The sequence below is a fragment of the Oncorhynchus masou genome, chromosome 3, assembly GCF_036934945.1.
Source record: "Oncorhynchus masou masou isolate Uvic2021 chromosome 3, UVic_Omas_1.1, whole genome shotgun sequence".
NCBI classification, from domain to species: Eukaryota; Metazoa; Chordata; class Actinopteri; order Salmoniformes; family Salmonidae; genus Oncorhynchus; species Oncorhynchus masou.
In genome coordinates, this window is record NC_088214.1 from 24,491,241 (window position 1) to 24,506,511 (window position 15,271).

The 15,271-nt window shown below is 42.1% G+C and overlaps 2 protein-coding genes across 2 annotated transcripts in view; both read right to left on the reverse strand.

Moving 5' to 3' along the window:
* Positions 1 to 3,959, reverse strand: part of LOC135513185 (tetratricopeptide repeat protein 39C-like) — a 28,918-nt gene extending 24,959 nt beyond the window's left edge. Inside the window, exon 1 of the mRNA XM_064935980.1 lies at positions 3,506 to 3,959. Within this exon, the coding sequence (XP_064792052.1) occupies positions 3,506 to 3,645 (140 nt within the window). The 5' untranslated portion in view covers positions 3,646 to 3,959. The remainder of the gene's footprint in view (positions 1 to 3,505) is intronic.
* Positions 3,960 to 4,187: 228 nt separating this feature from the next.
* Positions 4,188 to 15,271, reverse strand: part of LOC135513193 (laminin subunit alpha-3-like) — a 113,732-nt gene continuing 102,648 nt past the window's right edge. The window contains 19 exon segments of the mRNA XM_064935993.1: positions 4,188 to 5,633; positions 5,870 to 5,989; positions 6,129 to 6,222; positions 6,503 to 6,657; positions 7,103 to 7,268; positions 7,410 to 7,553; positions 7,758 to 7,938; positions 8,062 to 8,195; positions 10,477 to 10,600; positions 10,970 to 11,101; positions 11,334 to 11,482; positions 11,791 to 11,931; positions 12,317 to 12,434; positions 12,640 to 12,803; positions 12,930 to 13,028; positions 13,167 to 13,314; positions 13,753 to 13,880; positions 13,981 to 14,143; positions 14,243 to 14,391. Coding sequence (XP_064792065.1) covers positions 5,488 to 5,633; positions 5,870 to 5,989; positions 6,129 to 6,222; positions 6,503 to 6,657; positions 7,103 to 7,268; positions 7,410 to 7,553; positions 7,758 to 7,938; positions 8,062 to 8,195; positions 10,477 to 10,600; positions 10,970 to 11,101; positions 11,334 to 11,482; positions 11,791 to 11,931; positions 12,317 to 12,434; positions 12,640 to 12,803; positions 12,930 to 13,028; positions 13,167 to 13,314; positions 13,753 to 13,880; positions 13,981 to 14,143; positions 14,243 to 14,391 — 2,655 coding nt within the window. The 3' untranslated portion in view covers positions 4,188 to 5,487.

The window sequence follows — 15,271 nt, forward strand, 5'->3', positions numbered from 1 at the left end:
GGGGGGGGGGGTGAGAAGGTTTTATGGTTGTATTCAGTTCTTCATATTAGATCTGACAGTATGAATGGTTCTTATGGTTGTATTCAGTTCTTCATATTAGATCCGACAGGTTGAATGGTTCTTATGGTTGTATTCAGTTCTTCATATTAGATATGACAGTATGACAGTAGGACAGAGAAGTGCTTTGACTGGGCTGAGAGGGAGCTTGACCTCCTGTAGCAGTGGGACGGCCATGAGACCAGAGGTAGCAGAACTGAGTGCTCGGGTTGGGATACAGGGTTTGAGCCTGAAGGTAGAGATGGGACAGTTCTTCTTGCTGCACCGTAAGTAAACACCATAGTCTTGTAGTGGATGTGAGCTTCAACTGTAAGCCAGTGGAATGTACGGAGGAGCAGGGTGACATCGCTTACACAGTGCTCCTTGGGATGTTTAAAGCTTGGGAAATCTTTTTGTATCCAAATCTGGCTTTAAACTTCTTCACAACAGTATCTCGGACCTGCCTGGCGTGTTCCTTGTTCTTCATGATGCTCTCTGCGCTTTTAACGGACCTCTGAGACTATCACAGTGCAGCTGCATTTATACGGAGACTTGATTACACACAGGTGGATTGTATTTATCATCATTAGTCATTTAGGTCAACATTGGATCATTCAGAGGTCCTCACTGAACTTCTGCAGAGAGTTTGCTGCACTGAAAGTAAAGGGGCTGAATAATTTTGCACGCCCAATTTTTCAGTTTTTGATTTGTTAAAAAAGTTTGAAATATCCAATAAATGTCATTCCACTTCATGATTGTGTCCCACTTGTTGTTGATTCTTCACAAAAAAACAGTTTTATATCTTTATGTTTGAAGCCTGAAATGTGGCAAAAGTTCAAGGGGGCCGAATACTTTCGCAAGGCACTGTACCTCCATCAGGCAGGGGACCAACAGCTCCCTAAATACTTTATAGAACTCTGGAGGGAAGCCATCCTTCTCAGGAGATTTATTTGAAGGTATGGATTTAATGGCCTCCAACAATTCAGGAACTGAGAAGTGTTCACTCAGGCGCTCGCTGTCTTCCCCTGACAGGCATGGGAGGTTGAGAGAGGAGAGAAAGGAGTCTATCTCTGATAGATCATCGCTTGATTGGGAAGTGTAGAGGTCTTCATAGTATTTCTTAAAAGTATTATTAATTTCAGTAGGGTCGAAAGATCTCATTAGTCAGAGTTTCTATATCATTAATTGTCCTTTTACTTTCCTCTGCTTTCAGTTGCCATGCCAATACTGTGAGCTTTCTCTCCAAGCTCATAATAACGCTGTTTTGATTTAGTGATGGCCCTCTCAGCTTGATACGTGTTCAGAATATTATATTTCAGTTTTTTACTTACCAAAAGCCTGTATAGATCTTTAGTCAGGCCTCTTTGGTAGGTTCTCTCTAGCTCTGAGATTTCAGATTCAAGGGCACTTAGTTCCGCACCGTGTTTTCTCTTCAGCCCTTTAGTATAGGAAATTATCTGTCCCCTCAGATAGTTTAATTCTTTGGGACACATTGAAGGCCTGTCAGGAGTGGATGGTTTGTTTGTCAAAGTAAAAATATTGATCTGCTCTTTGATGAATGCATAATATTCAGGTTGCTTTAGGAGTGTAGAATTTAGTCTCCATCTATGTGCTCCATTTACCTTGGTATGAATGGAGATTGATAATATTCAACATCTAACACTCTATGAACCAGTTGTGTCGATAGTAAAAAGGTATCTATGCGTGTGTGTGTGTGTGTGTCTTGTGTGGGTGTGAATAAAAAGAGTAGTCCCTATCCTGTGGGTGCAACTGTCTCCAGATGTGTAGTAAATTGAGATCTTTCATGAATGACATGGTGAGCTTGCCGGCTTTGGTAAGAAGTGAGGGGTTTATCAGAGGACCTATCAAAAACTGTATCTAAACAAAAATAAAAATCTCCTCCAACCAGTAGCCATCCTGGTGGTACTTGAACGACCTGAAGGAAGACATTCTGAATAAACATATGGTCATCGAAGTTAGGAGCATAAATATTCAATAGGATCCAAGACTCTGAAAACATATGCCCCTGCACCAAAACAAACCTGCCAGAGGGATCTGAGATGGTGTTGTTGACACAGAAGGGGATGTGTCTACTTATCAAAATTGCACATAGGTGTATTTGTCCCAATACTTTTGGTCACCTAAAATGGGTGCTCTTCGTACAAAAAGTGCTGTAATTTCCAAAATGGTTTACCGATCTGGATGAAAATACCCCAAAAATTAAAGCTTACAGTCTGCACTTGTGTATCAATGTATAATTTCAAATCCAAAATGCTGGAGTACAGAGCCAAAACAGCAAAATTGTGTAACTGTCCCAATACTTTTGTAGCTCACTGTATATGTCTAGTCCAGTTTGGCTTGCTCATCACAACAAGCCTCTCAAAATAGCAGAATAGTGAAGTGATACTGATATAAACTATTGCAAATGTGCTTGGAGTCAAGAGTTTTGCATTGAGGGGAAAAGGGAAACATTTCATTATTTAACCTTTATTTTACTAGGCAAGTCAGTTAAGAACAAATTCTTATTTTCAATGACAGGCTAGGAACAGTGGGTTAACTGCCTGTTCAGGGGCAGAACAACAGACTTGTACCTTGTCAGCTCGGGGGTTTGAACTTGCAACCTTTCAGGTACTAGTCCAACGCTCTAACCACTAGGCTACCCTGCCACCCCATTACCAAATATACAGAACTACAAACAAACACTGAATTAAATGATCTAGCATGACAAGAGTGAGGTGTATAAGAAGGTAATTGTGGGGAGAAACAACATAAGGTATTTAACAACAGATTGACAGAGCAAGTGAGCAGAGAGAAAAAGGTGTCTACACACGGACAGAGCTCTGTGGGTGAGAGAGAGCTTGCAGGGGTGACAGAGACTGACACTAGAGGAAGAAGGTGCTTTGCTGCTGTGTAATGGACGAGTTTCACACTTCACCAAGTCATGGCTACAGTATGTCATGAGATGTGTAGGTTCCCTCAGTTGCACCCTCCTTATGTGGTCGGCTTGAGGATACACAAATAAAAAAGTGTGTGTATGTGTGTACTTGGACTCGTGTGCAGGCACACACAGAGAATACCACGTGTGTAGGCACAAATACTAGTCAAAAGGTACAAACGTGATTTATTTTTATCTCATGTTTAAGCACCAATGCACACTGACAACAGATGAGAGACAGTATGAGTCCCCGTTGTGATCTTGCACACTTGAATGGGCCACTTGGAACCCAATGTCAAGATGTAATTTGTTAGAGCTGTTGCAGGTGATTGAAACGTGAAACTCATGAGTTAACTTACATTGCAACACATTAGCCTATAATAATCCGTTTCACGTGGGCTTGCGCAATCGAAAAAAATAAACAGATCACGGAACAAAATATGACAGCTCCTCAAATTCAATATTTCCTAAATTAATTAACCAATTACAGTGATAGTCTATCATCTCATAATTTACGGAACGGGACCGTCTGACCTGTATTTTCTGAACAGATCGTCGCTCTCCTTGAATCCGTTGTTGAGCAGCATGTTTATTCCTTTAAATGCCAACTCTGCGTCGTCAATCTGCTCTGCTTTCTCCTCCACATGTTGCTGGGCTGGTTCTGGTTTCGCCATCGATCACAACCCGTCTATTTAGTGTCGACAACGGATTGACAAATTGTCAGCGCGCACCACCTATCGAACCAAAACACACCGGTGAAATGGAAGTGACAGCGGCTAGACTTGTGGGGGAGGTGTGCACTGCACCTCGTCTCGTTGCAACTGCTGTACAGTAGCCTGCTAGCACCAACCACTTCGAACTAACAACGGCTATTTCTTGTTCTTATAAATAATACTTTAATTCTAGCAAAAAGTGTTTGCGGTACAACAATACCGTTGAGTTACATTGTTTTCTTCCCCCTTTTGTATGTCCGCCTTTCTCTGGTCGGGGTACGTGCCGAAATAGAAACGCTGCGCGATCATATTTTTCTTGTCGACAGGGACTAGCCAATGAGCGTTAAGTGTGCACATGTGAGAAGCCCTAATTATCCAACATTTACAATACTGTCTGGCTCCAGCAGGTATATGTAAAACATCAGGGAGCGGGTAATATACTCTATATTCTATATATCAACTCATGTGCATAATGTACAGAATAATATCTAAAACACTTTAATATTGGATATGGGCATGCTGTCTGCTGTATTTTATTAAAAGGTTACACATAAAATTTAAACACCAAGTTCAAAATAATTACAAGCATTCAGAACTGACATAAATAGGCAATGAAGACAGACAGATGGACAGACATGATTAACCCACTCACAAATGTTGAATGATATCAGTGGTCAAACGGTAGGAATGCATACATGTACAATAAAGGGGGGCCAGGTGTAAAGTAAATGGTAGCGGGTGTAACTGTCAACAGTGAATACATTTGCACTGAATGTTTCATTATGGAAAATAGTAATCAAGTATTATACAGAATTATATACATAGCTTAGTCTGAGGTATATCCACCTGTATGTGAGAAAAACAAAATAAATATTTCGTTTTTTAGTTTTGTACATTTCTCAGTGGTCCCAATTCGGTTGAATATCATTTTCGAGACTAATCTATTGAGGGAAAATGTCTTGCTTTTTAACCTTTATTTAACTAGACAAATTCTTATTTTCAATGAGAGAGACAGATTTTTACCTTGTCAGCTCAGGGATTTGATCTTGCAACCTTTTGGACACTAGTCCAACACACTAACCACTAGGCTACTTGCCACCCCAAGAATTTTCACCAAGAATTGACTATTCCCGAATCCATATTGATTATTAAAAATTATTCTGAAAGACAACATTCACATAAAGAAATATCCCAATGCAATTATAGTAGGCCCTACATACAAAAATCGATCAGTTCAGAGTTACATGTCACAAGAGATACAGAATGGTCATTTAAATCGAGTCCATTGTTGTGACTGACATTTTCTTTGTTAACTGGTCAACATGGCATTTGTTTTTTAAAGTGCAGGGTTGCTTAAATTTGCTGGCCATGATGCAATACTGACCAAACACACACCACATCCACTCTAAAATCTAAGGAAAGCTTTTATATACTATGGGGGAGGAGGACAGGAAGCACAAAGGAAGAGCCGAATGGGGTGAAACAAACATGTCTAACCCAGATGGTACAACATTAGAATATTAGAATATATTCAATAACAAGATGGTGATAATGAACACATTTATCACAAAATAAATATACTATAGTGTAACACTATAGACTAGCTCATCTCTCTTTATCTTTAGTTTCCTCATACAGAGCAACATACATGAATCTCTGAGCCGCTCATATACCTATCAACACAAATGTGAGTGCGTGCGCACACACACACACACACACACACACTCTCTCTGTCTTTAGATTAGATTGCACATGGCAGCCAGTAGACAGTGAACATCCCAGGATGTGGTCATGGACTAGACTCTACTCAGCAGGACACTCTCTGAGGTTGACTGGACCGAACACCCCAGAGAGCTTCTCAAAGGAAACCGGGTCCTCGTTGATCTTCATGTTCTGGATGCAGCCCTCGAAGGACTCTGTGACAGGGAGGGTCAGGTGCATGGACGTCTCTGCACAAGGAAGAGTCAGATACAGTACTGTCTTCAAGAGGCAAAATAGTGATGGAGTCTAAATTCAGTGTGACTATATCTTTGATTCTATCTCTGATCTATCATTCACCGTCCTATAGGATGTAAAGGTTATTATTTGTGTAAAATACAAGAGGGGCTTCATTACAGTGGACTCCAGGTCTGAAAGAGTTTGAATGTAGTTGTAAATCCAGTGTCCTCTCCTCCAGAGTACCTACCTGGAATGCCGCCTACATAGAGAGGGTCTTTGGTTAGAGTAGAGGACGAGGAGGACGGTCCTATTTTGTGGTCACCCTCGGTGTCCACATGCATCTCCACAACATTGTTCCTCTTGATCACTGAAGTGAGAATCACACACAAACACACTCATTCCCCATGGGCGTCACTTATTACATATTAAATATACTTATTACTATGAATTTGTAGCTAGCTAGTTGAATAGAGGCACGTTATAAAATGTTATAACAAAAGTTGTACCTGCAACTCTGTGGAACATTCCGTCACACAAGGGCTGCTTGGGCTGGACTGACACGTTGAATTCACCTGCTCCATTGTTCACCCGTGCCACCACCTGGAGAAACACATGTACATCACAACACTGCACAACATACTTATGGCTGCTCAGGTACCAGTGTCTGCAAGGAAACTCAGCCTAAAATCAACCTGAACTAGAATCACGTTTTAAATGCTTTGAAAGTCAAATGTAACCCTTGAGAGGTCTGAAAGGTCAGCTTGAAAGGTCAAATCTAGCACTTGAGGGGTCAAACTAGTCCAAGGAATCATGTGTCAAGGAAACAATTTCAAGGCTGTGACTGGCCCAGTCCAGACAGCATAGTGCAGGGCAGGCTCACCTCGCCTCTGTGCATGTAGAGGCTGAGGTGGTGTCCAGTGTTGGGCCCACGGCGAGGCCAGCTGGAGTCCCCCACATGGAGCAGAACACCAGTCAGACTCCTGGGACGGATGTCAAACACCACCTCAAAGCTGGAGCCCACAACAAAGGAATCATCTGGAACAGACAGCATCATCAGCCTCATCGTTGTTATGATTCTCATCTTCATCATGCACCTAATCTCCCGTGGGCAGACTCAGCGTGTAGACTGAAGAGTCTGACGGGACTGAATGGGATGTGTGAGATAACGAGCTGCAGTAGTTCTGGTTGTGGGGTTTTCGTCACTGGTTATTTAAACATATCAGAATTGGGACAAAGCTTGAACTGCTTCGCCTCGAGTGCTTGGCGCGTGTGCCCACACGGATCGGAGGGGGAGCTTTGGCTGAGATTTTACTTTTGTGAGGGTGGAGACTTCCTTTTTTGCCATAACTCAAAATTTCTAACACGTATGAACACAGAAGTTAATCACGCAGTTGACCAAATTACGCAAGATTTTACTTCTGGGTTAATGGAGATTATCCTGCACCATATTACCAATCTCAATATTTTGTTTTCTACTCACTGATAATGACATATGCCCCTCTTCCTGAGAAGTAGGCCCCACTCTGTGCCTGTCCGTCAAAGCAGGGACCAGCGCCATGATTGGTGTTTGGTTCTGGCATGGGAGTGCCATTCATCTTGAAGTTGCGCACACAGCCAATCACACTTTGCGTTGGGAGGCGCTTCCACTGAAAGTAAAGAGAAAATACAATACAATTTTGGGGGTGTGAGTGTATACTGTATGTGTGTTTGTGTCTGTGTGTGCCTGTGTGTGTCCATCAGTGGAGGCTGGTGGGGGGAGCTGTAGGAGGACAGTGTGTGTTGGCTACCTTCAGTTCTTTGTTCAAGGAATCAGGAACACTTCCCATGTAAAGAGGAGAGATCAATTCCATGGGGGTGGTTAGCTGTCCACCCTGAGCCCTGATACCATCCACTACCAACCGGAACTTCTTCTTCTCTAGGCTGAATATTACCTGCAGAGGTGAGGTCACCACAGAGGACATATAAATGTACATCCCTGTCACTGACTGATTATAGTGCCACGGAGTAATTTGGTAAGTTTTCTCTCATGAAACATTGAAAAACTACTGAATAACTACCGCACACAACTGTTTGTGAATATATGACGTGAAACAACATTACTGAGTGCAGATTGTCTTAGATTGTAACCCACTGACCGAGTGCCACTTTCCATCGTTGTACTTCTCCCTGTTGAAGATCTTTTTGCTCTTGTCTACCGACAGTCTGATCCTGCCCTTGGACAGGTAGAGAGCCACGTGAGAGCTCCCCCCTCTGGTGGCTGCATAGAACAACAGTCCTTTGGCAGACTTGGTCCTCACGTCCAGGGAGAAATTAGGTCTGGTGGAGGAAAGAGACATGAGTCAGGAAGGAAGTAAGTAAGTAGGTAAGTAAGTAAGTAGGTAAGGAAGTAAGGAGAGAGAGAGAGAGAGCGAGAGAGAATGTGTGAGCGTGTCTACTCACCTGGGCTGGAGTTCCTGGGGAGTGAGGCTATAGCTCAGGCTACTCACAGTGCCCCCAATGTGGTAAGCATGTTCAACCAGGGCAGGGTGTGCACACACAGAGAGACTGTCATCTGACACCTCAATAACACCATCCTATACAGAGCACACACAGGCACAGAGACACGGGAACTCAATATTAGAGACAATGGCTTAAATATGTGTATGCGATTAACCTCCAACAAAGCACTGGGGTGGGACTTGCCTTAGTCATTGGAAATGTGATTCTGAAATGCAAAGACAGATTTTGGAGGATATAGAGCTTTGGTGAATATGACACTCAATGCTCAATGAAACCTTATCGTCAACCAACTGAACAAGTTCAACTAACTGAACAAGGAGACTCAGTGTTCCACAGAAAACAGTTACGAGCCCATTCTCATTCCTGAGTCCTCCTTGTTGTCTACTGTAGGCCTCTGGGAGTTAGAAACGGTTAAAGATGTCTCCCATTTGGGGGTGAAAGCTGCTTTGAATAGTAATCTGTTGATAGGCTCACACTTTCCCCATTATCACCATCTACTGAAACCTGAATCACAATCACGATTATTTTCATTTCTAAGATGTGTGAGATGTATCACAAGTCATGTTTCCTCCACAAAAAATGACATGATACTTCTGTCATTTTGTTGTTTTGTTTCAGTTTAGGTATGGTATGGTGTGGAGGGAAGGAATGAGGGCAGGAGTCAGTATGTGGAGCTTTTGATATTGCATACATTCTTTTGGCAAGATACCTCGTCATAATTGCCTCTGAACATGTGTGTGCCATGTATATGCTCTTAGTATACACATATTCATTATAAGATCTGCTTGCGTGTACTGTATTTGCATTAATAAAAATGCATATGAAGAAATAGCTTATAAACAACCAAATAGGACACTCACGCTTGGCACCATTTTAAATACTCCACCAAAACTGTATGGATATTATATTATTCATGGGGGTAATTCTAATCCTAGCATACAGTTGTGCCAATCTGTTAGTCATTGCATGTTTTCATTGGGAAGAGTTGGTCTATTAATGCATTTTAATCAACAGAGCTGAGGTGTTTAGAGTGGCAGTGATTGACAGGTGCTCACAAAACAAAGAAAGAGATAAGTGAGCTTAGTAGTTGATTTATTGTTGGAGGCTTAGAAGATCAAATCATTTGGATAGACAGAGGCCAAGGTTCTCAGGTAAAAATGCTTGAGAGAGCATACATCAGTCAGTGGTGGCTGGTGGCACTTTAAATGGAGAGGACATGCTCATGGTAATGGCTGGAACAGAATTAATCGATTGGTCTCAAACACATCAAACACCTGGTATCCATGTGTTTGATACCATTTCATTTACTCAATTGCAACCATTATTGAGCCGTCCTCCCCACACCAGCCTCCTCTGGCATACAGTAAGAGATGCATGACAATGATGCACACACAAACTCTAACACTGCTTATGCATGACAATGATGCATTGCTTTACTCAATACTCTGTGTAATGTTCCAGTATACATTCCAGGTATTCACAGACCATAACTAATACTGTTCATTCCTAGTGCAATGTTCCAATAATACACCCTCTGTCATTCCAATGTATAATAATATTATGATAGTATATCCTATTATGATAGTATCTCTGTATAGACCATTATTTAGTTCATTGGTCCTAGTCATTGTTAATAGGGAGAGCAGAAAAGGAGTGAGGGCAGGGCAATGACCTAACATCAGGCTGGTTGTTACCAAATGGACTGATGATGATAGTGAATGAGTGGGTTAATAGATGCTTGTTAATCACTGGTCAGAAAATTGGTTTATTGTCATGAAACATGCTTAAGATAGAACAGTGTACAAATCAAAAGCGAAACAATGCTCATTAAATAATTGTTTTTAATAGTTAGTTTGTATTTAATAATAGTAGTCATGATGATGTGGATGTCCATGCAGTACAATAGCAATGGGCTTGTGCAAACATTGTGTGAGATGCTCATATTTCTCATGTCAATATCAATTCATCCTCATTAATTGGCAGGTCGTCCTTCTCTTCATCTCTGGAAACAAAGCAGCACAAAACACTGTGAACACCACATAAACGCAACATGCATGTGAAGCTTGGGATAGATGCTGAAGTGATAACTGACACCAATGACTGGCTTGTTGCTACAGTAGGTAATCATAGTACAATGTTATTGGAAACTTGGATTGTCTCGTTCCAACATAAGGACAAGGGGAAAAAAATACAATTGTGATTGGTTTGACAAACACAAAACATACAAAAAAACATGACGCTTTCCTGACGGTCTCACAACTTATTTGGTAATAAAGGTAGTCATCAGTTAGGTAGGTCATTATTGTAAGTGAATGGTTGTAAATTGGGCTAGCTGAGTTCACTGTTCGTTCTCACCTTCCTGGAGGTGTTTCGGTCAAGCATCAGTTGTGGAGGTCTGTCAGCACTACACATATCTAGCAGCACATCTCCTGTAGAGCTGAACTGACTCAGGTCTTCTGCTCTGTACAGAGAGTCAGGCCTGCAACACAACACAACACACACGGCAACTTTCAGGAGGTGATACAACCAGGATAGTATCTAATATCAGGACATCAGTGCACTATGAACAACATTAAAACTACCATGAAACCTGCCTGCAAAAATAAAGTTCTACGTTATGTTATGTTGTAATTAATTACTTGCATTTCATATTCAATGTGTATTTTTGGTATTCTGCAGAGTTCATTTGCATAAGGGTCTCAATATTACTCCCTGCTTCAATAAAGGTTGAGTAAATAAAACTACGATGACAGCCATGATGACCACTACATGTATATAACAACTATTACTACTGCCGTGTTGTTACTAACGTTAGACATTGTAATAATACACAGTGATGTGAGCTTACCTTCTCAGGTAGAGGTTGGAGATGCAGCCTTTGAAGGTGTCTTTCCCCAGGAACACAGAGTCTGGGTTTGAACTGAAGGAACGTGAGGTTATCTGCCCTCCCAAATCATCCTCATCTATCCGGAGCTCAATACTGTAGGGTAACACGAGACATGCATTCACATATATGGTACTTACAGTATATGTGTCAGTGGTTACCAATCGGTATAGCGAGTGTGTACTTTACTGTCACAACAATCATATAGTAAGTCTCAATCTTCACCAATCCATCATGGAACTGGATAAAGTTAACATTTCACTTTTTTTTCTGAACATGTGGTTTTCATAGACTTCTATCAATCTATCTTGACTGTTTGATGTTCTACCTTTGAGGAGACACTCTCCTGGTGGCAGTTAGGTAATGCCATTTGCCATCCTGGTACTGCTTGCTTGATTTCAAAGATTTCCAAACTTCGTCTTTGAATGTCAGAACCACGTAGCCGTCGACCAAGGCAAGTTCGATGGCACCAATGCTCTGTCGGAGACCGGGTGGGGATAACAAACAGTCAGTCCACTTACATTTGCTGTATCCTAAAGCTAAACTGTTAAAGCAACTGTTGAAGGGAGGGAGGGAGGGAGGGAGGGAGGGAGGGAGGGAGGAGGGAGGGAGGGAGGGAGGGAGGGAGGGTGGGAGGGAGGGAGGGAGGGAGGGAGGGAGGGAGGGAGGGAGGGAGGGAGGGAGGGAGGGAGGGAGGGAGGGAGGGAGGGAGGGAGGGAGGGAGGGGGAGGGAGGGAGAGAGTCAGAGAGAGCCAGAGAAAAAATGGGTGTTGTAGTCTACTAACCGACTCGGTGTTCTGCAGTAGAAGCCCCTCTTTCTCAGAGCTCTTGAATCCCAGTGAGACTGTGATATCATTGGCCAGGCTGAAGCCTTTAAGAGCAGCTGACAGAGAACTGCCCACGTTGAACTCTGCTTTACGAGATGCCTGGAACACAGAGACATTATCATGCTGTTACTAACAGTGGACTGGAGTCAGTTACAGCATCAAAATGCACGGTACTGGCACGCAGAAATGGCTTCCTGGCAGTATCAGTTATAGTTTCCAGTAAGTAAATAACATAGTGGTATGAATAAAAATATAATTCCATGGTATTGATTTTATGTGAGAATTCAATAATTGAAAAAAGGCAGTCTATTTTCAATGACTTATCAATAAACTTAAAAGTAAAATCTATTTATTTCAAAGGTTTCAGCATTTTTTAAAGTTTAAAATCAACTCAACAAATTACAGACAAATTACTTCCTGAATTAGCTACCTTCAATTCAAATTGACCTGAAAACGCTGACCTTAGTGAAAGGTGAAGACTTACCAGGAGGTCCTTGGGACAGCCCCGGCTGACGCCCACTTTTTCCTGGAAGTTGGGGTACTTGCTGTTGAGCTTGACGTTCTTCATGCAGCCCTTCAGTGGCTGGGAGGTGATGTTGTGTCTGTGAGCGAGAACACATGAAACACAATTTTATTTAGACTCCTCTGGTATGGTGTAGGTTTAGGGAAACAGTGTACTACCAATAACGATTTAAAACTTACTCAACATCCATGTAACATGGGCAGAGTTTGATCATCAAAATGGTATACCAAACATGGGCCAAACATAATAGTAATGTTCATAGTAAGTGGATGAAAAGCACTCACCTTTCTCTCAGGGCTTGTGGTAGGCCACCAATGTAGTAGTCTGCATAGTCACCAGGGGTGTACTGGACATTAGCCTTGACCACCTCATTTCCTGCTACACGGATCTTCATCTCCTGGCTTCCTTTAGACTCCACGATGATCAACACTTCTGCCGAATCTGCATCCTAAAGAGAAGGAAAAATCAGGGGGAACCATTTAAGCAAAAACAATGCAAATTCCACAATTAAGCAAATATCAAAAGGGATCAAACAGACAAATTATTCCACCCATCTAGCGCCAACTGCATTTACCACTGGGAAGACTTTGGTGGTGCTTCGTGCTGGTTCTCTGAGCAGGTTACTGTGGATGACAACGTAGCCTCTCTCGAATGTCACACTGTAGTAGTTGTACTACGAAAAGAAGAAAACAAGCAACGTTAAACACAGCCAGTGGACAGACTGACAACAGTACAGCATTTCAACAGCTATTCAAGTGTCAGCAATTTTACCACACCAAATGTTTCCCGGTAGAAAGAATAAGTAGCCTACCTCATTTCCAATGTAGAGGAGAAGCCCATTCTCTGAGCGAGTGGAGATGGTCTGGGTCAGGAGGAGGGTGGACACCATGACACCTTGGGTGGACACCTTGGCATAGCCAGTCCCCTCGAAGTAGTCAAACACCACTGGCTGCATATACCTGGGCACAGGGGGATCCAATCAGAATAGGGTTAAGGTTAGAAGATGTAAACACTCATAACTACCTGGGGTATGAGGAAAACGACATGTTTTTAGATGCTACACTGGATGTGCGCAAGCAGTGTTCTCAGGCGAAAAAAGAACTGCGGCCTAATTTTACGCTGAGCAGTGTGAGCCTCTCGCAGAGCCGTGCTGCTCAAGCCCTGGTTTCGTTGAAATGAATAGGAGCATGTCACACTGTGAAAAGGTTACACGTCCAGCGTAAATAGTCTAGCCACTTCAGACGTTTAGCAGTCAAGTAACTGACAGGTTAGATTGACAGTATAACAAGGACTCTGAGGCATTTTGAATATGGGACCTTTGGTCTTTGTTGTCCTCTGATCCAGAAGCATTATCTCCCGTCAATAACTCATTAGGCTTTCAGTAGCTCTAAACCAACCTCTTGCATGGAGTCTCCAGGTTGATCTTGACAGCCTTCTTAAAGTTGTACAGACTGATGAATCTGTCGTTGAAGGTGGACAGCTCGATGCATCCTTTATAGTTTGGGTAGTTGAGGGAGGCTGGAGGCTATAGAAACAAAGCATATTCAGGCATAATAAGACTGAGAATAGTACTGTCACCTAGGCACTGAAATGTTCATTTCCAGTCAATGTTTTGGGTTGCTTACGGTGAAGTTGGAGGGATGGCCCCCGACATAGAAGACCACGTCACTGTGGTTCAGGTTTAGAAGGTTCCTGGTCAGCTCTCCCTGCTTACTGCTGGTCTGAGGAGGGTCCGGGTCATTAGATGTGAACAGTTTGGTGAGGATCACCTGTGCGTCTTGGTAAATTCTAAGAGATTGTAAAAAAGGTCAACGTTAGATCAGGGTTACTCACTCAAATAACATGTCCAATTCCTAAGACTTGAGATGGACGAAGGTATGGTTTTACCTGTGCAGGTCCACCTTGTCAAAGAATGCCGGCTCAGAGGGAGACCTAGTGATGTAGTCTGTCTTGATCTCATACTCTTCTCCGCTCAGCTTGTACACACAGAACAGCACATTCTTCCTCAGGGCCATGCCAATGTAGTCTTTAGATGACTGTGGAAAAGAGAGGTGAGGACCATCAGTGGGAGCATTTCCAACCACAAGCAAACTGTCAAATGTATACGGTGCCATTATTTCAATAGAGAAGTATACAAATGATCCTCTATAACAGGATCCAGTGTGGCTCAATCGGTAGAGCATGGTACTTGCAACACCAGGGTTCCCACGCAGGAGCAGTATGGAAAAGAATGATAAGTGTCTGCTAAATGACTCAAATGTATTAGGAGGATGGCGACTGAAGTGCCAGAGAGAGTTTTATGACCATAAAGCAAATGGCCAAATCTATAACATCCAGTTATTTTCACTAGGAGAACAAGGAACCACAAGGGCCAGGGTGTGTCTTGTCTAGGGCAACAAAGCTGCTGGTAATTTACCAAAGTTACCGGAACCTTCAGTCATTTTGGTAATTAACAGAAAATCTATGGCAATCTATCGTAACTTTGGTAATATATACTTGAACAACTTAGAAAAAAGGTGTGTGTCCACACTGTCAATGAGTTTCTATTAGATAGACCACATGGTCCAAGAGAGAAAACTCTTCCAACTATTTATTTTTTCACAACTGCCACCAGTTTCAGGACCAAAAATTGACTTCAAATACATATTGACATAGTCAAATAAATCAAAGTACAACAAAATAATAAAAAAATATATATAATATTTCATGCTGAAACACTCATATTAAACACCATTGTTATTCACTAAGTTGATGGTTTATATTTAGGATAATATTTTACAGTATTGTAATTCTATTTTAAAATGATTTTAAACGATTATTTTGTATATTTTCATATGATAATCCCACATAGAGGGCCAGAGATAATTACAGACATCTGTGATACGCAAAAGGGCAACTAGATGTCTTGTGATAGAT